General features: G+C 32.9%; 2 protein-coding genes across 6 annotated transcripts in view; one reads left to right on the top strand and one right to left on the bottom strand.

The window, feature by feature from the left end:
- LOC128855932 (GTP-binding protein Di-Ras2) overlaps nt 1–7702 on the top strand; it is a 32598-nt gene extending 24896 nt beyond the window's left edge. For all 4 annotated transcript variants that reach the window (XM_054091184.1, XM_054091186.1, XM_054091183.1 and 1 more), the window contains 3 exons: nt 2781–2966; nt 3125–3295; nt 3561–7702. In XM_054091184.1, the coding sequence (XP_053947159.1) occupies nt 2781–2966; nt 3125–3295; nt 3561–3722 (519 nt within the window). In that variant the 3' untranslated portion in view covers nt 3723–7702. The remainder of the gene's footprint in view (nt 1–2780; nt 2967–3124; nt 3296–3560) is intronic.
- A 13033-nt stretch (nt 7703–20735) lies between these two features.
- LOC128855929 (uncharacterized) lies at nt 20736–25696 on the bottom strand. 2 transcript variants are annotated; one of them, XM_054091180.1, is made up of 7 exons: nt 25285–25696; nt 24880–25131; nt 21929–22069; nt 21721–21863; nt 21519–21649; nt 20908–21460; nt 20736–20828 (listed from the first exon to the last, which is right to left on the bottom strand). In XM_054091180.1, exons 1-6 carry the CDS (start codon nt 25567–25569, stop codon nt 20913–20915), a joined length of 1500 nt encoding a protein of 499 aa, XP_053947155.1. In that variant the 5' UTR covers nt 25570–25696; the 3' UTR covers nt 20736–20828; nt 20908–20912. The 2 variants fall into 2 exon arrangements, with proteins under 2 accessions (XP_053947155.1, XP_053947154.1); XM_054091179.1 differs by having other exon boundaries at nt 20736–21460.
- Between the last annotated feature and the right edge of the window lie 22 nt (nt 25697–25718).

Here is a 25718-nt window from a genome sequence, read left to right as displayed (position 1 = left end):
CTTTTTCCCTGAACAAATGATTTTTAAAATACTTTATAATAGTTATTTGTCTTATGGCTCCGTACAGCAATAGAGTTTTGAAAACGTAAAGATGAATTATTTTCCGAAAATAAAGTAAAGTTTTTCTTTTACTTTTTATGACTGTGCTAACTTTCGAAACTTCAGACTTAAGTCGGAACCTGTAAATCTTATCCGATTTGTTTGATATAGAGAGTTGTTTAAGAACTTCAGAACTAAAATAAAATAATACAAAACAAAAATATTATTGGAATCAATTTTTTTATTATAATATTTTATATTAATCATTTATTTTTTGAATACCATATCCGGCATATGTCCGCCGCAGCCGCGAGTTACATGGACCATTCAATCAGCCTAATTTTAAACTATTTTTTCCAATAAATTTAAATTATCGAAATCGAAGCACAAAGGCCAGCAACTTGAGAAAAATGACAAATTGATATTTCGACGTCTTCTTCCGCACTTCACTCTATGAAATTTGCGAACACATTTATTTATTTATTTATTTTTTTCAAAGTAAATTTCCACAATTTGGAAGCGTTGTTCTGGCGTTAAACGATTCATGACGACAGTTTACCATTCTCATGCAGCTAAAACCAACACCCGAAATTCAGTGATAGTAGTTTTTTTAGTAGCTTCTTATTTCTAGAGGGTGTGCTTTACAATATAAATAATTTTAGAAAAGGCGCAATGCACTGTAGTTTGCTGAAAGAGCATTATATTTTATTTCAAAACATTTTTTTTAATTATAATAGGACTATGAATAAGTTCGTGCGGTTTTACAACAGATGGCGTAACTTGATTATTATTCCATCGATCCACATTTCCAAACATTCATTGGAGAGCTACTGTCGTAAGGCACAAACGTCAGTATAAGTTTTTTATTTGAAGCGTAAACAACAATATTTTTACCACACTTGAAAATGTCGAATTTCGTGCCAAATAATGTGTTTTTGCGGGGAATTTTTCTTCATTATTTTAATATGAAGAAAAAAGCAGCCGAAAGTCATCGTATCTTGGTGGAAGTTTATGGTGAGCATGCTCTATCTGAGCGAACGTGCCAGAAGTGGTTTGCACGCTTTAAAAGTGGTGATTTTGGCTTGGAAGACGAAGAACGCGAGGGTGCGCCGCCAAAGTTCATGGATACCGAATTGGAGGAATTGCTCGATCAAGATCCGGCTCAAACGCAAGAAGAGGTTGCAAAAACTTTGGGAGTTGATCAATCAACCATTTCCAAACGTTTAAAAGCCATGGGAATGATCCGAAAGGTAGGCCATTGGGTGCCGTATGAATTGAAGCCAAGAGACGTTGAACGCCGTTTTATGGCATGCGAACAACTGCTTCAACGGCACAAAAGAAAGGGTTTTTTGCATCGAATTGTGACTGGCGATGAAAAGTGGGTCCATTACGACAATCCAAAACGTCGGGCAACGTATGGATACCCTGGCCATGCTTCAACATCGACGTCGGCGCAGAATATTCATGGCCTGAAGGTTATGCTGTGTATCTGGTGGGACCAGCTGGGTGTTGTGTATTATGAGCTACTGAAACCGAATGAAACGATTACGGGGGATGTCTACCGACGACAATTGATGCGTTTGAGCCGAGCACTGCGAGAAAAACGGCCGCAATACGCCGATAGACACGACAAAGTTATTTTGCAACATGACAATGCTCGGCCACATGTTGCACAAGTGGTCAAAACATACTTAGAAACGCTCAAATGGGATGTCCTACCCCACCCGCCGTATAGTCCAGACCTTGCGCCATCCGATTACTATCTCTTCCGATCGATGCAACATGGCCTGGCTGACCAGCACTTCCGTAATTACGATGAAGTCAAAAAATGGATCGATTCGTGGATTGCGGCAAAACCGACCGAATTTTTCACAAAGGGAATCCGTGAATTGCCAGAAAGATGGGAAAAAGTAGTAGTAAGCGATGGACAATATTTTGAATATTAAATTTGTAACTATTTTACGTCAATAAAGTTTCAAATTTCGAAAAAAACCGCACGAACTTATTCATAGTCCTATTAATAAAAATTCAAAACTTCCAAAGTGACTTATTTCAACTTGTGTAAAGAAAATATCCGTATATACGGCTTTATTTTTACTCAGAGAACAAATTAATTGAAGTTTTAGTAGCCCTTTTTGTGGCATTTGTGATTTTTGTGGAATTTGTGACTTTTTCCTGCAAAGGATAGAGGATTTAAATAAAATTTTAAATTAGGATTTGCGAACATTCGTATGTCAAGTTTTGTTTGTAGTTCATTGATCTTTAGAATATAGGAAATGAGTGCTTGCTGACCGTAAAGTAAAATTTGTACTTCGATCAAAGTAAAAACTCTCTTACTTCACCTTAATGGATTAAATTTTTAAAATTTTTATGCCAATTTAAAAAAACTTGTATGCCAAAAAAATGTAATCTTTGCTTACGAACAAAAATTCATTCTCATTCATTCTCATATTTCAGTAGGTGTCTGCGTAAAAACTTATTTATGTGCTATGCTCACTAAAACCACTGCATTTCAAATGTGTGTGTGTATGTAGATATAAATACATATACGAGTATAAACTATACATAAGCCACTGCTCTTTAAAGAGATGTTCATTGTTTGCCTGCAGCCAAAATAACATTAGACCGTAAACCAATTTATATTTACAATATTTTATAATTATAAATCCAATATTCTTGACTTAGATTGCAAATCAATTTCGTTTACAATTTCACACATTCCTATTGCTCATTTCCAACAGGTTATAAGTTGCAATAAAAATATTTGCACTCTGCAAATAACCGACACAACAGGCTCACATCAATTTCCGGCTATGCAAAGACTGTCCATAACCAAAGGCCATGCGTTCATACTGGTATATTCGGTCTGCTCGAAGCAAAGTTTAGAGGAGCTGCGACCCATATGGCAAAATATTAAGGATCTTAAGGTAATTACTAATAACTTCTACTTCAATTAAAATGGCAAATGCCTGCATTAAACAACCAGTATTAACACCAATTTATTATACTCGTACGTATGTATGCAAAATGTCATATTTTCTAACTGCAAAATTCTCATTTAACCTGCAACATTTCATGAGCGAAGGGGCCGGACGTTGTCAATATACCAGTTATGTTGGCGGGTAATAAGAGCGATGAAAGTGCCGAGTTACGTGAGGTATCACAAGCTGAGGGGCAGGCACAGGCAGCCGCCTGGGGCATATCGTTCATGGAGACATCGGCCAAAACCAATCACAACGTCACCGAATTATTTCAGGTAAGTGCCAATAAGCAAAATGACTTACTACCTGAGTAGATGGGGTGAGGTGAGGGGAGGGCTGGTCTACAACATACGTACATGTATTTGCGTGTCAATTCGTGCAGATTTGTTCGTGCATGTTTGTATGTGCGTCATATTGAAAATGAAATTATGCTAATTTGCCCGAAAGACATTATGCCACGTGCGTACCTACACATGCACGTATGCATGTATGTATGCACATATATTAATATCCGTTTATGACTTTGTGTGCCTTGTACAGGAGCTGCTCAACTTGGAGAAATCGCGCATTGTGTCGCTGCAGTTGGATGTCAAAAAGCAAAAGAAGCAGAAGAAGGAGAAGAAAAGTAAAGAAAGTAACGGTGCCATACCGGAAAACAGCGATGGAGCAGCTGGAGCCAAGGAGAAATGTCAACTGATGTAAGGGTAGACGGGAGGCGTAAGAACATAACGAAGCAGAGATAGAGACACACAAGCAAATGGTGGTGTTAGAGTTAGTGAATGAACGGCCGCCAATGAAGCCATGCTCTTGCACGAACACACGAATATGTACAGCAACAATGCAGCTATCGAGTGTATGCATATGAAATCGGTATTTTTTTTTGAAAATTATAACTATTGCCAGTTACATATTTTCGTTATTTCACAAGTGAATTTTGGTATACAATTTTTTTAGCACATTGAGGAATGATTCCACTTTTACACTTTTCTGCAAGCGTGTGCCACATCCGTTGAAAAAAAACAAAAACAAAACAATCACGTGGTAATCAAATGGAACTAGCAATAAGTCTGGTGAATAAACCGTTTAAGACAGTGCTTCCCAAACATTTTACCACATGCCTTGCTTGATGAGATGTTGCATTTTCATTAGAAAAAATCACTTTTTATGACATCTTCCCATATTCTGGGCCTTTTTGTGGAGGCAAAGCATGATTAGAAACTATTAATTATTATCAGTAGCGCAGACTTGCAACAGTTTGATTTGGTTGTAGTAGCTCCTACTAAATTAGAAATTGACAAAAACAAATATTGTGCGCATTTCGTAGTGTGAAAGCATCGAAAGAGCAATAAAATTATAACACGCGGTAGTTGTACTTTGAAAGCTTCCATATTTTTAGCGGCACTAACATGCGTATATACGAATTCCGGTTTCATAGGTATACAGCTGATACAACAGAGTATGCTGATAAATAGAGGCGTGGCTAAGGATAGTTGTGGACAATTATACTCGTTTTGAATTCACTTCAAATTAGCTTTAAAAAACCAAAAAACGAAAAACATAATAAGAACAAAAACAATTTTAACTTATACTCAAATGTTACATATTTTAATAATTTATTTATTAATTTAGGCTAATGAAGCGCATACGAAATAATTATTTACGCATAGTATGTACCCGTACTTGTAGTTGTATGTACATTTGTAGATTTTCACCTTTGTTACTAAGAACTATTAGTGCGTACCAAAGAGATTTTCAAACGCCATTTAATATTGTCTATTTTTATTAAAACTAAAACTAAGAACTCACAGCAAATTAGTTATAAATATATACAGATCACAAGACGGATAGAAAAACTTTAGCAAAAGAATTAGGAAAAAAAACATGCTTGAATACATTTGCCTCGGAAACAAAAAAAAATTAAATTTATTAAATAAAGAAATTAAAAATATTTAATTGAGTTTGATAGTAAATATAATAAATTAATTTTTGCATGATACAAAACGAAATAGTTTGCAAGTATTCTAAAATTTTGTTAGAGCGCAGTATTTAGTTTACTTGTATGTGTTAATTGCCTTGAGCTGACTGTCGTGGTGAATTTCGTGTATTTGAGCAAAAAATGTATGAAGACCAGAAGCAAAGAGTGTATAAAGGCACAATGGTGCGGTTTCTGTCTCATTCAACTAAAAAAAAACTTCGCTCAGAAATTCCACCACACAAAAGTTAATTGGCTCTAAATGTCATTTCTCTTTATTATGATAATATTAGTACGGCTCAATTCCGTATGGAACAAAATATTGGCCAAATGGCCGCCGCGGCCTCGGCGGCACACCTCCATCCGATGGTCCAAATTTTCGATGACGCTGAGGCATAATTGAAGTTCTATGCCGTTAATGTGCCGAATTATCTCATCCTTTAGCTCTTGAATTGTTGCTGGCTTATCGACGTACACCTTTTTTTTCAAATAACCCCAAAGAAAGAAGTCCAACGGTGTCGTTGACGCTTAGGTGTGGTTCACATTCAACACCGGCCCTTGAAATTTAACCACCCTTTATTAGGTCGGACTATATAAACTCAAAAAGGAAGAAGCTGCCGTAATATGATAAAAAATTAAAAAAAAGGTGAATATCAAGGGAATTTTGTGATTTTGGGGAGTTTCACTACGCCATTTAAATTATAATTCAGTAAAAAAACATTTTCTATTTAGTTTTAATTAGTTGTTGTGTTCTTTGTGGTTTGTGTTCCTCTACTCACACTCTCGACGCTTTTTTCACCACGCAAAAAATAAAAAATTGTGGCTATTAGGAATCAAATTGGAATGAATTTGTGTGGTGAAATAAGTTTTGAGAGTTTAGGTAATGAAATGAGCCCGGAACTACAGTTTCTGCTCTTTATATATTCTTTGTTCATTGCCTTCTTACGCTCTTTACAAGATGCTACTTTCCGGGGGCTTAGGTAGGAGATTTCACCACACAAAGCCAGCTATTTTCAATACTTCCAATTTACTTCAATAGTCAAAATGGATCTATTTAATTAAATTAATTAAATAATTAAATTAATCTTTTTACGCTCTTTGTTCAAATCAACTCAGCTGTGTTAAAATTTCCGACACTGGTTTTTAGTAAAGAAAACGCACGAGCTGCAAATGCTGCTTCTTGTCTTTATAAGTTCTGTGCTTAAGATCTCAAGCGAGGCAAAGCTAATAATACTTTGTTAATCCATTAGTACCTATGCATCATTTCTTGAAAGAGCTTTAACATAAAATTGATCAAAATATTTTTTTTTTGTGTTTTCGACACATTTTTTCTCTTACACGAATATGTAAAATCATTGTTTGCGCTTGAAATCAAGGCGAATCCATTAAAGGCGGTGGCACTAGACCAACAACAATGTTCTGTACATTTCATTGTCAAAGCGAGGAATTGAGAAAGTAGAAAACAAATAATGAATTCGCCTTATTTCATTCTAAGCTGCCACATGGAAACGGCGAAAGAAAAAAAAACAACTCAGCTGATTTACCAAGAACACCTTTAATAGATTCGCCTTGCTTGAAATAAAATTTTGGAAATCTTAGTAGAGAGAAAATATATCGGCAAACAATTTTGTGGCAGTTTTTTTGTTTTTTTAATTATTTATGCGGTAACTATTAGTGTAAAAAATATACAGGGCACTCACTAACCCAAAAACACACACACGTATATACATACATATCAGATTTTGCTCTTATTTTCGAATCATATTAGAAAAATAGACGAAGAAATAAATGTGGTTTTCAAAAAATATTATTTTTCAAAAAAAAAACCCATTATCAGAGTTAAAACTGAAAATGTCTGAATTCAAAAAAGGTAGGCCATATATGTACATTTACATATAGGCTCGTACATATTGTGTATTGAGTATAAAGACCGAGTTTTGGGCAAAAGTTGGAGTAGCTACGGAATAGCTAACGAATACTTTATACGGACCTTCTTCCTTAAACAATTTTGTTTAGCTTGGCAAACCAAACATTTTTAATGGCACTTGTCCAATATTTTTAGCTTAAAGAAACCTGCAACTCCTCATGTTTTCATTGCAGTATAAAACTCAGCATTCTGGATCTATTTAAAGTCTGAAACATACGTCAAGTTTCATCGTCCATAACTACCCAGCCGCACATATTTATGAATATCTTGACTGTAGAACTTTCGTGCACGTGTTTTAGCATTCTTAATTTGTTTATCATTTCGATTGGATCCTACACTATTTTTCAATCTTTTTACATGATCGTAAGCCTTTACTTTTGCACACTTTTTGGACGTATCCTTCCAACACACGGGCCTGTTTTGCAGCATATCGAAGAAAAAGGTCAGCTGTTTTGGAAGTAATGACACCATTCTTAAACTTTTGTTTTCGACGAAAATCCTTTTTTTCTTCTAGTACCAGGCCTTCGTTCCACCGACAAGGTTTCATTAAACTTCTTTAACCGCACTTTTCGTTATTTGAAGTACTTTAAATTACTTATTTTTCGGACTATTTAAAGTTTTTGCTATGGCATTGTGCGAAAAAAAACCACATTCTTGCCTTTTTGCGCACAATTTTCTCCGTAAGCTCAAACTTAACCGAATACGTTTTGAAGAATATGTAGAAGTTACAAAAAGTGATTCAAACTACTACAGCTTCCAGCAGGTGTTGACCAATTTGGCCCGCAAGTGGTATTTTATCTCTCTGCTATCTGAATTTCTTGGGATTTAAGAATTCTGATATTATCCACAGTGGGTCATTTTAATATTATCTATAATACAATTGGCTTAATTTAATTTCAGTAAAGTTTCACAGAATTTGGAATCTGTTTCTTTTAATATGAAGAATATTTCGTTTGGTTGAGAAACGTTTAGATTCAAAAATGTTTACTTTAATTTGAAAAAGTTTTCGTTTAACTTAAAATGGTCTTTTTTTTAGTTTGAAAAATGTTTTGTTTAATTTGAAAAATTTTTTGTTTCATCTGAAAAATGTTTCCTTTAATTTGAAAAATTGTTTCGTTTAATCTGAAAAATGTTTCCTTTAATTTAAATAAGTTTTCGTTTAATTTGAAAAATTTTGTCGTTTAATTTGAAAAATATTTCGTTTAATTTGAAAAATTTTTCCTTTAATTTGAAATTTAGTTCCGTTTAATTTGAAAAAGGGTTCATTTAATTTAAAAAGTGTTTCGTTTCATCTGAAAAATGTTCCGTTTAATTTAAAAAATATTTCGTTTAATTAGAAAACTGTTCCGTTTAATTTGAAAAATGTTTCGTTTAATTTGAAAAATTGTTTCGTTTAATTTGAAAAATATTTCGTTTAATTTGAAAACTGTTCCGTTTAATTTGAAAAAATGTTTCGTTTAATTTGAAAAGTATTTCGTTTGATTTGAAAAATATTTCGTTTAATTTGAAAAATATTTCGTTTAATTTGAAAACTGTTCCGTTTAATTTGAAAAAATGTTTCGTTTAATGTGAAAACTGTTCCGTTTAATGTGAAAACTGTTCCGTTTAATTTGAAAAAATGTTTCGTTTAATTTGAAAAATTGTTTCGTTTAATTTGAAAAATATTTCGTTTAATGTGAAAACTGTTCCGTTTAATTTGAAAAAAATGTTTCGTTTAATTTGAAAAGTATTTCGTTTGATTTGAAAAATATTTCGTTTAATTTGAAAAATATTTCGTTTAATCTGAAAACTGTTCCGTTTAATTTGAAAAATGTTTCGTTTAATTTGAAAAATTGTTTCGTTTAATTTGAAAAATCTTTCGTTTGATTTGAAAAATATTTCGTTTAATTTGAAAAATGTTTCGTTTAATTTGAAAAAATGTTTCGTTTAATTTGAAAAATATTTCGTTTAGTTTGAAAAATTGTTTCGTTTAATTTGAAAAAATGCTTCGTTTAATTTGAAAAATATTTCGTTTGATTTGAAAAATATTTCGTTTAATTTGAAAAATGTTTCGTTTAATTTGAAAAATATTTCGTTTGATTTGAAAAATATTTCGTTTAATTTGAAAAATGTTTCGTTTAATTTGAAAAAATATTTCGTTTAATTTGAAAAATATTTCGTTTGATTTGAAAAATATTTCGTTTAATTTGAAAAATATTTCGTTTAATGTGAAAACTGTTCCGTTTAATTTGAAAAAATGTTTCGTTTAATTTGAAAAATTGTTTCGTTTAATTTGAATAATATTTCGTTTAATTTGAAATATATTTCGTTTAATTTGAAAAGTTGTTTCGTTTAATTTGAAAAAATGTTTCGTTTAATTTGAAAAGTATTTCGTTTGATTTGAAAAATATTTCGTTTAATTTGAAAAATATTTCGTTTAATCTGAAAACTGTTCCGTTTAATTTGAAAAATGTTTCGTTTACTTTGAAAAATTTCCTTTAGAAGATGCGTGCAAAATCAAAATCTATAATATATAATCCTCTATGTCACTCGGTCGGTATGCTAAATACATATATACACACATACATATACTATATGAATGAACCTAAACAAATTGTTGCCATTAACAGTACACCTACATACACCTACTATATATCCATGTATGTATATATGTATACCTAATATACATATTTAATAGGTACACTAATCTGTAAACTGTAGCAGCTCACTAAACAATACAAAACCTAATTATAAGCAAATGCAAATGTACCAATAGGTTAGGTTAGGTCAGGTTACGGTGGTTGCCACTCTTCATGAGAATGTAGAAGGGCCCACTTACGTCGTACCGTTGTACCGTTACGCATGTGCGATTTAATGCACCCACTGACGTTTCTAATAAATTTACATACATACATAACTACTATGCAATCATATATCGTAAATATTACATTAAAAATATATACATACTACATACAAATACATATATATATACTTATGTACTTACAAATAAATTGCATACATACATACAAATGAACTAAATGAAATAGTTATACAATTACAAATACAACAAACAATTACTTAATGCATCTGAAAGCCAAAAACCCTATACAAATACAAAAACAAAAGAAGTAATGATAATAAATTATACATAAATACACATATACCTATATATATATATATATATACATTTATTGTAATGAAACAACAACAGAATACACACATAACGCATTCTTAAACGACAGTTACTACCTACACACTTCCACACATACATACATATGTGATTGCATCTGCAATTAATCTATGGTATCAAAAATAATTCAAGAATTTTAATAAATTTATGCATATGCAGTTGCATACATCCGCATGCATATACATGCACATACATACATATGTGTGCTTATGAAGCATGTATGTAAGTACATACAGTATAATCTCGATAATTCGGACAATTAAATACCAGAGGTTGTCCGAAATATCGAATTTTCCGGATTATCGAGTGGGTAAAAAATTTAATAGAAATCAGTAGATCAGTAATTAAATGAAATAAACTTTTATTTAATCTTAAATTGATTAATATTCAATGAGTTATATGTACATATATTAGTTTTTATTCGGTCGTAAAATAGTTCAATATATTCGTTTGCCGCAATTTTGTTTCATTTCTCTTTCTGAAGGCAATATCTCTGAGACTCACAAGCTTTAAAATGTCTCCGGATGAAAATTCCTGTTCCTCTGCATATTTAATACAACTATCAAATGCGACAATAACTTGAGAGTGCGAAATTTTAGGATCTTGACTTTCATTTTCGTCAAGACTGTTCTCGTTATCTTCTTCCTCAATCTCGTTGATATCGAAATCAGTGTCGTCATTCAACCACTCAGTAATCTCGTTATCATTATATACATCAGGGGATATTTCAAGAAGAAGATCAATTATTTTAGTTGAGCTGCTGGGCCATAGCATCGCAAGAGGCAAATCATCATCTGAGTCCCATTCTTCGTCATAAAGAATTTTGTTAAAACATTTTCTGAGCACGCGTTAATCCACATTTTTCCAAGCATTAGACGATAAAAAAAGCCACATCTTTTAATGTAAAGTTTTTTAAAGATTCCGGGAGATTGCTCGTTGGGCTGGACAAAAGTAGAGACAAAAAACTCTTCCGATAGTTTGTCTTTAAAATTCGGATAGCATTTTGGTCCATTGGCTGTATAAGAGCCGTGCAGTTTGGTGGCAAAAACATAACATATATGTCCTTATCGACATCCGACAGTGATTGGGGATGGCAAGTTGCATTGTCTAGCAGTAAAATGGCTTTGGCTGGTAAATTCTTTTGCTTTAAGTAACGCTTTACTTCTTTAACGAATGAATTTTCAAACCAATTTTTAAAGATTTTCTCTGTCATCCAAGCATTTTTGGTATGGGAGTACCCAAGCGGAAGGTTTACTTTTTTAAACGCTCTGGGGTTTTTGGCTTTCCCTATCATGAACAATGGAAGTTTATGTTCTCCGGTTGCATTACAGCAAACTAGAAGTGTTACTACTTTTCATTATGCAATGCAAGGGTTTTTTCTGGAAGTTTTCTCAAAAACAAAGCAGTCTCATCTGCATTATAAACCTGATCATACGTAATGCCCATTTCTGCAATTTTCTTTCGCAATTTTTCAATAAAGGGTTGCACAGCAGTAGAATCATTAGAAAGTTTTTCGCCAGATATTTTTAAGAATTTAATTCCATATCGGGAGCGAAAATTACTAAACCAACCATTACTAGCCACAAATTCCACACTTTGTCCGTAAATTTGGGAACAGAATTGTTTGGCCTTTTCTTTGATGATTTCCGAGGAAATCGGTGCATTGTTTCGTCTTGCGTTTACAAACCATTTATACAAGTGGTCTTCCATCTTTTCAAACTCCGCAGGTCGCATAGTTTTACGCTTTCAAAAGCCACATTCTGTTCTAGCAATGTAACTGCAAAATATAATAAAAGGAGTGTAAACTCTTCTTACAAGATGTTTTCGTTTTTTACCTATCAATCTTTAATCCACTTGATTTTATGTCCGAAATTGTAGATTTACCTACATTGTATTGCGCAGCTAGCTGTCGAATTGACTGTCCTTCACTTAGTTTCTTAAGAACTTCTTTTTTCTGGTCTATCGTTAAAAACGTATGTTTTTTCTTAGCTGCTGGTGCCATAGTTAAATTTATACAGTCCACAGTTAAAGAAATTATGGAGTTAATGTTTGAAATTAGCTACTGAACTACACGTTACACAAATATGCTTATGAATATGAACTAGGAGGCTGACGAGCACTTAAACGCACTATTCGCAGTTAGCAGGGGAGTCCCCTTTATAAAATAAAATAAAAATAACGGAATTCCTTTTTATTTCAGCATATTCACTGGAAAATAAAGAAGTGTCCGAATTTTAGAGGTACATGAATACGTGGTGTCCGGATTACAGAGACTTCAATAGAAAACGTTTTGGTGTCCGGATTACCGCGCTGTCCGAATTATCAAGTGTCCGAATTACCAAGATTAGACTGTATAACAAAAGACATTTTTATGGAATGTTCGATATAAATTTTATGCGTGCACACAGGTGTACATATTTACATACATATGTGCGTATGTGCATACATATGCATACATTCATAAATAACTGTACGCACTGCAGCTTTTTGTGGCATTTCATATGTATGTAGATAGTTCTTGGATGTATTACACATAGTAGAAAAAGTCTGCGTTCACCTATGCAAATATTCTTTGCATTAGAAAAAGTTCAAAACAATAAATATTTCAGAATTTTTTTTTAATGAGTTTTATTAAGTTCACTTAAACGTAACTATCACACATATTTCGCTACCAATAACAAAATCAAATTTAAAATGAGATCACATAAAATTAAAAAGGCCATTTAAACTAAACGGAAAAAGTTTGCGTTCACTTCAATAATAATAAAATAAAAGGCTTAAGATCATAGAAATGTTTTAAAATTAATAGCTAGTTGGATATCCCCGGATTTTTATGACTTCTAGGAGGCGTCTTTTCATTGATCCAACTAGGTTGGCTGTTATTTCTGGACTTATGGGTTCCCATTCCTCGTTTAGCGCGTTCTTAAGCATTTCCTTGCTAGTTATTGTACGCTCTCGTGTTTTTTTTTTCTAGAACGTCCCATAAGTGCTCAATGGGGTTAAGGTCAGGTGATTGTGGGGGTGTGCGAAGTTGTTTTGGAACATTATACAACAACCACAACCCAACAATCTCTGCTGTGTGTTTCGGGTCGTTGTCCTGTTGGAAAACAAATCTTTCACCGAGTCCCAGTTTGATTGCACTTTCTCTCAAATTCGTTTTTAAAATATCGAGATAATCATGTCTGTTCATTATCGACTCAAAAAACTGCATATTTCCAACGCCCGAACTAGCCATACACCCCCATATCATGGCACCTCCTCCCCCATGCTTTACCGTAGGTACCAGATTTTGCTTTCCAGGTGCCGTTCCGTTTTTCCTCCAAATAATTTTACGACTTTTTATCCCGAAAATGCAAAACTTGCCCTCATCTGAAAAAATCACACTATTTCAAAACTCAGGTGGCTTGTTTACGTATTCCTTGGCGAAAGCCATCCGCTTAAGTCGATTTACTCGCGATATGAAGGGTTTTTTTCGGGCCACTCTGCCGTGAAATCCGATTCTTTTTCGAATTTTTCTTACTGTATCTGGATGTACTATCTTTTGGTATTTTACTTCTATGTCTTTTGAAATTCGGCTTGCTGTTAGTCGTGGATTAGAATTCACAAGAATAGTTATGTTGCGTTCTTCTCTTTCCGTCAGTTTTTTTGGACGCCCAGAACGAGGCTTAGACTCCAAACAATTCGTTTGCTTGAAGTTGTTTATCACTCTTTGGACTGAGGAGTATTGCCTCCCAACAATTTTCGCGATTTCCCGATAGCTCTTACTATTTTGCCACAAACTTACAATGATTTTCCTTTCACCAATATCTATTTCTTTTCGCCTTTGGTCCATAGTAACAAAAAATGTATTTCTAATACCAATTTTTCCCTCTTTAGATTTGTTCTTAACCGCGTCAACTACATGAATGATTTAAAATTTAATTTAACGTAATTGCCATGCAAATAATCGTCACTATTCGAAATGAACGCACACTTTTTCTGCTTAGCCTATTTAAGTAACTGTACTACAATCCCGTTATCTGAACACGACGCAGCTCAAACTCCAAAAAATTTTGTTCATAACCTCTATGAATAATTTTCTTTGAAATAAGTGAAAAGAAATAACTGAGAGTTTTAAGATAAACACGTTAAATTATTTTAATACTTTATAACAGTGGGTGAACGCAGACTTTTTCTGCCATGTGTATATTATCGAATGGATGCAGCACCAACATGAAGACACTGACCACTAAAATACCTATACATACATACAAGCAAACTTTATAAGCTCGAAAGCTAAAAGGAAATTTGAAAACTACAACTTAAAATAAGAAAACTTCTACACGTGTAAATTTATTTTTCTATGCAACACTGCTACACCCAAGTTATCCATACATATTGAAGTAAATACATATGTAAAGTTGTAAATGCGGCTGAATTCGCTATTCCTTCAAAGACTATGAAATACTCAATATCATTTTTATGTTTGACAAGCGGCAACGACGCGCAAGTGTTCTTCGCCACATTTATAAATAATCCACAAGCTATAAATATTTTTTTCTAAAATTTAAGTAAATTAATATTGAATTAAGATAGTCGCAGGTCAAGTGCAGCTTGTAGTTGAGTTGAATGTCAATATTTTTTGTAAATACTTAGTCAATAAAAAAAATTAAAAAAAAGAATAAAAAACAACATTGAATATAACAGTTTGTAATACCTTTTTGCTGAATCAACTATTTAAATCAACATTAAAAATTACACTTAAAACTCTTAAATTAAAAATCAATTAGTATTTCAACATAATACAATAAAACAACAAAAAATATATATCGTTATGCTGTTTGAAGCTTGAACTCAAAAATTTATAAAAAACTATTTTTTCACAATTTTACCGCATATGCCTGCGCATATGTTTTAATTTTTAGTAATTAAAATGTAGTTGAAAAAGTGCAGTTTTATAGTATTTAAGTTATATTTAAAAAAAAGAAATTAAAAAAAATGAAGGTAAACAATTGAATTGAGATTTACAAAGCTTTAATTGTTAAATATGAATGAAACCCAAAACAGAAATTAATTATATATAATGAATTGATTCTTCTTGAAGAAAAACAATAAATTAATTGAAGTAACAGTAAATATTTAACGATTTAATTTGCGCTAACTTAAGCAAAATTAGTTGATAAGCCAAACAGTAAACATCGAAATAAAACCAAAAAAACATTGTATTTATGAATAAAAGCACCCGTATTATATACATACATACATATATACTTACAGCATAGTTTGATTAAAAAATTATAATTCTTAGATGAGTGCTTTTCCCCAGCATTCCACGGAATAGCAGGGGTATTAGAATATTTCATGGCAAGCAGCTATTAAAATGTAAATTCGCCATTGTATACACGCGTAAAGGAAAATGAAATAGAAAATGTAACAAATCAATATTAATATTAAAATAAAAAATTAGTCAAGTAATCAAGCTCAGCTTCAATTTGCTTAAATTTATAACAAAAAGCAGGAAAAAATGAATAAGATTAAAAATTTATAAAACAAAACCACAATTTCGAATTTTTTTATATAATACATAAGTATATTTAATATTTGAGGTCAAAGGTATTGATCAGTTTTGTTTATTTTCAGATGAGTTCATAAAAAGCTTAAGTTCATTAAAATTTCACACTGCGTTAATAATTTTTCAGTTATTAAGCGATTATATGTACAGCAAAAAAAAAAAAACTATTCATAAAAGCCGAGCTATATTTTATTCTTCAACGCACGATACATTTTTTTTTTTTAATTTTTAATTCGCTAAATAACTGTTCAATTTCCAAACACATTTCTTTCGAATACGACACGACAATTTTCAAGCTTTCAGTTTTAACTAAACAAAAAAAACCCTAATTAGCAAAGGCGCACTGTTTTTTATTCTTCAATGTGCAATACATATTTTATTTAAAATCCGCCAAGTAACAGTTAAATTTCGAAACGAGTTTTTTCGCATACGACACGGCAATTTTCAACTTTTTTGTTTTACTAAATGTGCGCGAAAATCAAAAAATCAGATACTAATTTAAGGTTAGGTTGAGCCACCGCATACGCCAACTTAAAAAGCTGTTTAAAACCACACACTTTTTTAACATTCTAGCAGTGAGTTCGTGAGCCTGATAGCTGCTTATTATTTAGTACAAACATTAGCTGAAACTTGGTTCTAAAAACTGGATTATTACTATTCCCCTCTAATGGCGCTGGTCACTTTCAGACCAAATTTTTCAGTGCAAATTTTACTCTGCTTTCCAATTAAACTAAATTTAAACGGTCAAGTTTGCGGATGAAATTCAGTTAAAAAATTCACCACAGTTAAACTAGCACTGAAAACGCGGCGATTAGCGACAATGAATCACAACTATAAATAAAGTTAGCAGAAAGAAATCACAATCAAATAAAATTGAGGGAATACCTCAAAAGCCCGGACTGGGTTCAGTAATTAGAAAGTAAGCGAAACAACTTCTTTTGACGAGCGTAAAATGCCGTGACATACGGGAATGCAAAATGCCAAATTTCATATCCGGAATTTAAGAATCAGCTGACTCACCTATTTTTGCTGTGTTTATTTGACAAATGAAAATTTAAAACGCGCTATCCAATTCATCTTCGCAAGGCTTTCTTCAATATTAAATATTTAATTTCTAATAAATTGTTCGCCGAACTCTTTTAGCCGTGTTCCAAATAGTTTATAGGACACGAGATTAATGAAGGGAAAAATTATTAGATATGCGTAGCTTTACAGACCCAAATTACAGGCAGAGTATAGCTTTATATTAAATAAGAAAATATACTTACATTTTCGTAATTTGATCGAAATTTATAATTTTTTCAATTTTCATTAAAGTTTACTTCCTACTCTTATGTATAGGATTGTTCATGAAGCAAATAGTTTGCAAGAATTGTTACAAATTATCATGTTTTTGTGTTCATGCCCAAAAATCTTGCAAAGTAGAGGAAAGTGGCAGAGCATTTTGAGGAGAAGTTGCCAGTATTTACTGCATAAATTTTTACTTGTAAAAATTTCCAAGTAAGAAAAACAGCTGATCGCAAAGGAAAACAAAAACAAATTGCGATTTGCGATTTGCGAATTGCAATTGCTAATGGAATGTTCTTCATCTGACAGCGATGTGATGAAATGGAACAAATTATTGTGGACCAAATGAAATCATGTGATTCCGAATCTCTTTATTTTGCATTTTATTTGCTTTATATTTTTATTTTTATTTAATACAAGGTAGCTCAAGTAAAATTTTTTTTAATTTTTGTGATTTTTCCTGCCAATAATTTAATCAGCTGTTCGTAAAACTTGCAAATTGTTACTGGTTTTGCGTTCATGTACTTTTTTTGATATTTTTCTCTTTGAGAGTGAATTATCTCAAATTAAGTTATTGGCAAGTTACTGGATAATTTGTACATGAATATATAAGGTCTATAAATACAAAATAGCTCATATGTGGTTTGACGCTTTATCCATTTTTAACGGGAGAAAAAGTCTAAGCTTGTCTAGCATAAAGTAGAGGCCACTTTCGGTTCAATACTTTCTGATTTTCTGAGCATGGGAATGATTTCAACTACTATTACCACTACTACTACTTCTGCTGCTTTAGGATCACAAGGGCTCCTGCGTTGAGTTGTGGATAACACCTATTATGTATCAATGGCAATAAAAATTTATTTTTAATAAACTTACATATCTGTATTATACATCTTCACCCCTTACTACCAATTGGTTATTAATATTATTAATTTTTTTAGCAATTAAAAAAATATTTAGCAATCGTTTCATACTTATTTGTGGTTCCGAAAATTAATATCGGTTCAGACAACAATCACTAGTCTCTATAGTCTCTAATAGGGTTTATTAACGGCAAGTGACTGTTGCATTCACCACAAATTTGTAAAAAATCTTGTTAGATTCTCACCACATCGGGTTCGGCACATCACAGTTATTTTTGTTTTGCTCGATCAAAAATGGTTATATTAGCGATTTTAAATTGTGTAGGTCAGTGAACGCTTCACCGCCATACTTTACGAATCAGAGCAGATATTGAACCCATCTCAGACTGAAGAAAAGTTTTCTGATGCAATTGCTATAAAAACTTTAGCCGAACTTTACTCCGACAATGAATAAATCCGGACGGAAATGACGCTGATGGTTGTGCGCCTGTGCTTCAATAAATTATCCACCAAATAACCTCCTCGTGCCGTAAGAGAGCATTGTAGTAACAACAACAAATTCCACTCTACATCTACAACAAGAACCTTAAGCCATAGCACCCTATGTCTTACTGCTGGTGCTAAAACAAGCAATCTAACCCTCAGGCTAGGCAATGGCACACCTCCAAGTATACTCCTGCAATAAAAATGAAAAAACTTCCCACAAAATCTGTCATGCGGCGGCGGTAAAGTATAGGTCGCTCTACTGGCGGAACAAGCCAAACTTGCAGCTTAAACACTTTCCAAAGATTCATGCGCCAATCTATTTGTCTTGAATATAAACAGCAGTAGGAAGTCTTTCATAAGCAGCATTAGTGAACTTCACAATCTCCGTTTGTCAGGAAAAAGCATAACAACGCGTCCGCCGTAGCCGACTTGGTTGGTGCACAAGTTCGAAATGCTGTGCATGAAACATAGAAATTTTTTCCTAATGGCGGTCGCTCTTCTGCAGACAATGGCAAACCTTCGAGTGTATTTCTGCCCTGAAAAAGCTACTCATAAAAAACCATGAGCCATTCAAAAGCCGGCGTAAAATTATAGGCTGTTCCATTTTGGCAAACATCAAGACGCTCAAATAGGAGGCGCTCACTCAAACATCCACAAAAAGGGTTCAAGCAACAATTATATGTGTAAAGAAACCATCTGCCGCTAAAAGCTGAAGGATTTTCAAGCGCCAAAATAAAATATTTCCAGGTACGTTAGATGAGGCGCTTCATATTTATTTTGTTATTTAATTATTTTGTTTATTATTTATTATTTAGTGGTTTTCTTTTTAATTTTTATCGTAATTACATTGTTAAATCAATATTTGGTAAGTGTTAGAATGCGTTCTTAGAGCGAATTAGTTTCTTAAAGTTTAAAATATAATTTTAGTAAAATGAGCTACATTTTGACACGGAGTATATGTATGTTTAAGTACATACATACATATTCCTATAGGAAAAAAATTCGACAAAAAACATATTTTAATAATTTATTTTTGTTTTTATTTTCCTTGTTTTAAGTCACTAATAATATCCATTAAGTTTTCTTAATTCTTCTGTTAAACCGCATTTTTCCTGTTATTAGCTTTTAGAGTAAAGAGAAAAGGTATTTAGGCATTTCGTGCTTTCGCAAAAAATATAAATAAATAACAGTAAAAGGTAGTATTTAAAAAAAGCCGGTAATCGTGATGTATTGAAATTTGTTTCCGGCAAGCATTCATAAAGTGGATATGAATAAAAGTTGGTGGAACCAAGAGTTCGCCGAAGATCACATCACAATAAGTTATTTAAAAGTACAACGAATAAATAGAATATTTATTTATAATTCTAAATTGCGAAAATTATACATAGGTACAAGCATACATATATAAATATACATTGATTATAAAACCGTATGTCGATTTTTCGTAATAGTCTGGGAAAGTAGGCAAACACAATAAGAAACATGCATTGGAAATGAATTGTAGCGCAAGATTTCAACATTCTTATGCTTTTTTTCGGAAATTTTAATTTATGATCGGAACAAACGCAATACGGAATACGGAAATAATATTTAATTTGTGCTTTTGCGTATTTGCTGATGGCATTTTTTATATATTTTAAGTCATAATTATTGTAATAACATCGTTGGTTGCAAATATATATGTAAAAATAACTTGTACGATTTAGCATATTTAGAAATAATACCAGCACACTCACATAATAAGTATACATATATATATATATATATTTTTTTTTTTTCTAAAGCTGCTGTATACATATTAGGAAGCGTAGCGCATAATTCGCAATATACATTTTTGAAATAAATGAATTTAAGTATGCGAACAACTGAATAGACAAAACTTATACGAAACAAATATATAACAGAACTTATATAACATTGTATGTATGTAAGTATGCATTTGTTGCAGATGCATGGAATAATTATAGGCGAATGGTATGTATTGTACTTGCTGCAGATTTACACCTATACATAAACTACACATAAATAGTAGACATAATTAAACACAAATACAAATACACAAAGCATGAGTATATATAAAATATTGTGACAAACAAATTTAAAGATAATACTTGAATAAAAATCTAATAATCGAAATAAAATTTTAGGTTTTTTTTTTTCATTATAAAGTTGGTGTGGCGAACTGTTGATTTTGTAGCAAAACGATTTTCTAAAATAAATTCAGCTTTATTTGCGCATTTGTGGTGCAATATTTTTTCATACCAGCTTAAACACAATTTTAAAATCCTTCAATAGTGCCAAGGTGTAACATTATTTAGAAATAGCAGTTACAATATATGATCGGAAATAAAAAGCAAACTTTTAACAGTAGCACAATTCACCAAATATCACATTTTCTCATACTGTAATTGGCTACATAACAGCAACTTACAATATCTTACTTTGTGTGCTTAATTAAAATTAATTCGATATGGAGGTATAGCGTACAAGGCTTATAAATGTATAACTTTCACATGATAAGCGTTTCTTTTTTCTCCTCGTAAAACAGTGCCTCTATGGAATAACAACGAATTTCATATAAGTAAAAAATATAAATTATTAGCACAAACATAACTAAAAAGCACAGCATTACAATTGTTACGCTTCTTCATCCAATACATCCTCCACTTGAACCTCTTTACACTTATCGCTATCAGCAGACACATCGAGCTGCTTATCGTGCTCATTATTGTTATCCAGCGTAGCTACTTGCTGCTGTGGCGAATTTTGTTTTGACTTCTCTGGTACAACTGGCGAGGAAGATTCTGATCCTGTATCTGCACTGCTGGTATTTTCTAGTGAATTTAATATCTCTTGTACCCCAGAAGCCAAGTCTGGCGGTTGCGTCAAGGCCGCCGTGGCAGTTGTATTGCTGATCGTAATTTGATTCGACGTCGCGCCGCCGCTAATGGCATTCAAAAGCATTCTTAAGTTTTCACCCGAAATACGATCTTCATGATGTGCCGTACCTGAGCTCGAAGGGAGGCCACTATATTGCGGTGCATGTGACCCTATTGCACCTGGCTGCCTTAAGCCTGCCCAAGCGCGTGGACTGAGTATGTACTTGAAAGTCAGTTTTAGAATATACGCAATAAGAAACATCAAAAGCACAGCGGCTAGGTAGTTAAAGGGGAAGCTTAAATTGTCTGCAATTATATGGAATTGCTTTTAAATTTTGCGAGTTTTGAAAATGTAGGAAAATACCTCGTAGCATTTCCATTGTTTCGGCACTTTTATCTATAAGAAATCCCAACTGCTTTAGGAACAAGTCATTGGCATACATTAGGAACACATGGTCGGGTCGGCAGAAGTTTAAATTCAGTTGACTTGCTTTTCTAAAAAATAAAAGTAAAAGTTACGTTTTTAAGTACAAATATACAATTCAATGCATGTAGCGAATGCGAACTTTATATATTCCTTTTTCTCTTGTTTTCTGCTTTGCTCGCTGGAAGTAAAAAAGTTGATAATCGGACTGTACCATCTAGGCTCCGACGGCATTAGCTGTTCGTGACGTGCAAGCATTTCCAATAAGTGTTCAGCTTCCAACTTCTGCAAATATGATGCATGAATGAGAATTATCTAACTGTATATTAATTCGAATTTCTAGTACTCACCCGATTGCATTCCAAATACGTATGGAAATAACCAAAACAAACCACAGCGCCGATAATCATTGCAATAATGCCGATATGATATTTCCGATGGCAGTACCAACCAAACAAAACCGCACTAGCTGCCCCCAACAAAAATTGAACCTTAAGAGAGGAGCAAGAATGGATTAGTTTATAAAGATGTAAACCACAGATAATTTCAAAATACAGCTTGAGAATTTTCTGGTTTAGCACATTTTTAATATACACCCAACTCTTTTTAAACAGATCAGCCGTCATCATGCCTTTTTATTCGCCATCAAATGAACCGGAAGGTGTTTAATGTTCTTACCTCTAAAAGCTCGTGGCATAAGGGAATTGTTGATTAAGAGAGGCTTTAACATTTTATTACCAGATGCGTTACTGCAAAACAAAAACATCACCCGATCTTTGACCGCTTTAAAACCACCAGCTGATTTTTGCTATGTACGTTCTTTTAGGCATTTTCTTCCAGAACAATACCGTTTCGTCGGCATTAACCCTTTGCGCTCGACGACTTTTTCGTTCGGGTGGAGTAGCAACTCGAGACGATTTTGCACATATATTACGAGTGTCTTATAGGTAGCATGCAATGAATTTATATACAGATTAGCATACGAAAACGTTATATTTTAAACCGATATATGGAATACATATTTTGGCCTTGATCAAGTTGGATATTTACATTTTACCGTAAACTATTCAAGAGAGAGTTTACACAAATACAATAGAAGGAAATTGGACTGCAATATAGAGAGCTATCCAATACAGAAACAGAAAACTAAAACTTATAAAATTATGTCTTTTTATATTTATGTTAAAAAAAGAATTCTTCAACTGGATTACTAATAGAATTAATAAAGTTTTTAACTTGAATGTTGTTATTTTGTGATGAATTTATATATATTATTCCACTTACTTTATATTCTAAATTTCAGTTTTTATTATGAATAATTCTTTTACAAAGCATTTTTGGAAAATAGGGGTAAAAATTGTTTTTCGTTTAATACCAAAACTCACGAAATTTCCTTTACATTAGCCTAATATCTTTATTCATAAACCAATAGTGAGCTTCTATGAACTGGATATAAAGAAATCTAGTCTAAACAAACACTGTCGCCTCTCACTCGCCGTTCGAATTGCTGCATGAAACATCGTGGCGAGTGAGAGTCGCCACTCGAGCGCAAAGGGTTAAATATTTGATCTGGAGTATTACGGCCCTGTTCAAGCGTTCCCACGACAGTCGGTTCTACGTAACCGGAACGACCCGGATTTATATCCGGGCAGGGACTGTCACTTCAGCAGCATTCCTCGTATATTCACGGAGAATGTTTATGCTGCTACAACAACAACAACATTACTTATCCTAGTTTATCCGGAAAACTTTTTGCAGCATTTTTGTCTGCTGATGCTGCTTCCCCTTTTTATTTTTTGACAATGTGAAATGCATGTATTTTTAGAAAACCTATTAGCCATCCCTCACTTGCATTAAATACCAGTTTCTTCGTTGCCTGAAGACTTGTTGATGGTTAAAATTTCTAAAGTTGGTTGTATATTTTAAGTGCTTTCTCTTTTAAAATTTTCCCATCAATAAGTTTTTTTTTTTGCAAATCTACCATCCAAAACACCATGTATTTTTCCGGTTTCTCCAAGATAAGATTTCGACTATAAGAAGATGTTTTAGAACTAAGTTCCGACCCAGAAATTATTGATTGTCGAATGGAATTCTCATTTTTTCTAATTGTTATTACAGTTACTGCGCTTAAACCAAAAGCTTTGTCAACAGATGTGGGTCCTTTGCCTCTCTTCAGACTGTCTAAGATTTTTATTTTGGTTCCTACCGTAATTGCTTGTCTCTTCGTAATATTTTGTTGTTATTTATTCTGTAACGGTACTGTAAAAACGATGTAAAATAATATTGCTTGTAGAACTTTTCTAAACCGGAAGTTTAACACAATATTACCTTTTTTAGTAGTAAAAAGTTATCAGCAATATAAATCATACTAAAAATGTCACCACTTAGTTAAAAAAAATTTTAAATTTTAAAAAATTTCACATACAAGTAGATGATCCACTTTTTCGTGCTTAACTCCCAATCCGTAATTAAAAAGCGGGATTTCCCATACAAAATTTCTCCCCCAAAATCTGAGGTTATAAAATAATCCTAGATAATAATGATACTTTTTGACATACAACCTTGTGTTTTCTGTGTAATAGATCATTATTTTTACGAGTGTAAAGAAAAATATCAAAGTAAACACTAAATAAAGTGGATGCACGCAAAGAAAACAGGTTAATAAAATATTTGTTAGGTATTATTAAGGTAATCTCGTACTTATTACAAAATGTAATATCGCATTTCGAAAAACAAAAACACCGAAATATTCCAACAAAATAATTTCCATGAAGAAAAACCTCTCAAAGCAGGATGGACAGCTGACTGTCAATTTTGCAGGTAATCTGCCATAAGTGAACGGGTAGATTAATTTTGCGGATTTATTGTTAATTATTGCATATGTGAACGTACTTTAAGGGTAATCCCCCAATTGTATTTTGTTGCTGTAAGTTTTTATAAGACTGTCAAAATTAGAATTAAAAAATTGTTAAGGGATTCGCGCTAGAACAAAAAAATTCGCGTAAAAATATGTATTAATTCTTATTGGTGAACCGCGTTAATTCATAATCGTAAATCATGGTAAAAAAATACCATGTAAAAAAAAGAGTTGGGTGTATAATACATACACAATTAGACTACATTGCTTAAAAGGAATTAAGCATACAATTAAAACCATTCAATTTCCGAGTACCAAAATAGGCAGTTACGGATTTTGTAGATATGTACATATTATATGTATCTAACTAACACATATTTACTCAATGACCTCGCATTCGTTCATCAAAAAATGTAATTGTAATGTGTAATCAATCTCGCTTACCTCGGACGCTTTCAACAGTTGCGCCAAATATTTGACGATATGCCAAATAGTTCCTAAAATGTTCATACTGCTTTTATCATCGTCATAGAGCATATATATATCGTCTTTGGTGGCCGTTCTTGCTCGGGTTAGGATTTCTGATAAAACATTATCCAAGTCGCGTGGATCATCTAAACTTTTCAATTGTTCTAATTGAGCGGGCAGAGCGGTGAGCACAAGAGCGCGGATGTATTTACCACTCACTTCATCGTGCTAAGCAACAGCCAAAGTAGTATAAAAGAAAACAAAATTCTTTCAGTAACAAAAACACTGCGCAAAAATGCCGGCAAAGAAGGGCTGCTATGATGTCATCAGCTATAGCCCACGCTTTGTAATGCCATGCCAAATATTTGTTTATTGACCCACCTTGAAGAAGTCGTTATTGAATAAGTACGCAATGAGCCTCTTGTAATACATCAATGCGATGGCATCTCCACTCTGGCTGCTGCCAATATTCATCTCGCACTTGGAATCTGACGTGGATTCTGCATTCTGTAAACTATTTTCATAATGCTGATTATTTTGGTGTTGTTCACGTCCCCAAATGTCCGGTTCAACCCAGCTGTCTTCTTCGTGTGTGCCGAGCACAACTTTTCGATTGGAACCGATGAGGAACAATATAGCTAAAACGCACCAGGTGTGGTACTCCATTTTTCCAAATCATTAAGTTTCCCAGAGTAGAAATCGTTTCAGGCGCACAACTTCGCCAACCTTACAAATTGATTGTTTTGCAAAACAGACTATTCGACACCAAGGCGAATTCGTAGTAGATTCGCCTTCTTCGATACGAAGAGCAGTTA

This window comes from Anastrepha ludens, chromosome 2 (assembly GCF_028408465.1).
Source record: "Anastrepha ludens isolate Willacy chromosome 2, idAnaLude1.1, whole genome shotgun sequence".
Classification (NCBI taxonomy): domain Eukaryota; kingdom Metazoa; phylum Arthropoda; class Insecta; order Diptera; family Tephritidae; genus Anastrepha; species Anastrepha ludens.
The sequence above is the reverse complement of the archived record's forward strand: the minus strand, read 5'-3'. Positions and strand labels throughout refer to the sequence as shown.

What these genes read in the sequence shown, in the direction of transcription:
- LOC128855929 (XM_054091179.1), bottom strand. Translation starts at nt 25,569, where the DNA reads ATGGAGTACCACACCTGGTGCGTTTTAGCTATATTGTTCCTCATCGGT. An exon ending in AACTGTTGAAAGCGTCCGAG is followed by an intron (nt 22,070 to 24,879) that starts GTAAGCGAGATT and finishes TCCTCTCTTAAG; the next exon opens with GTTCAATTTTTGTTGGGGGC. An exon ending in GAGAAAAAGGAATATATAAA is followed by an intron (nt 21,650 to 21,720) that starts GTTCGCATTCGC and finishes TTTATTTTTTAG; the next exon opens with AAAAGCAAGTCAACTGAATT.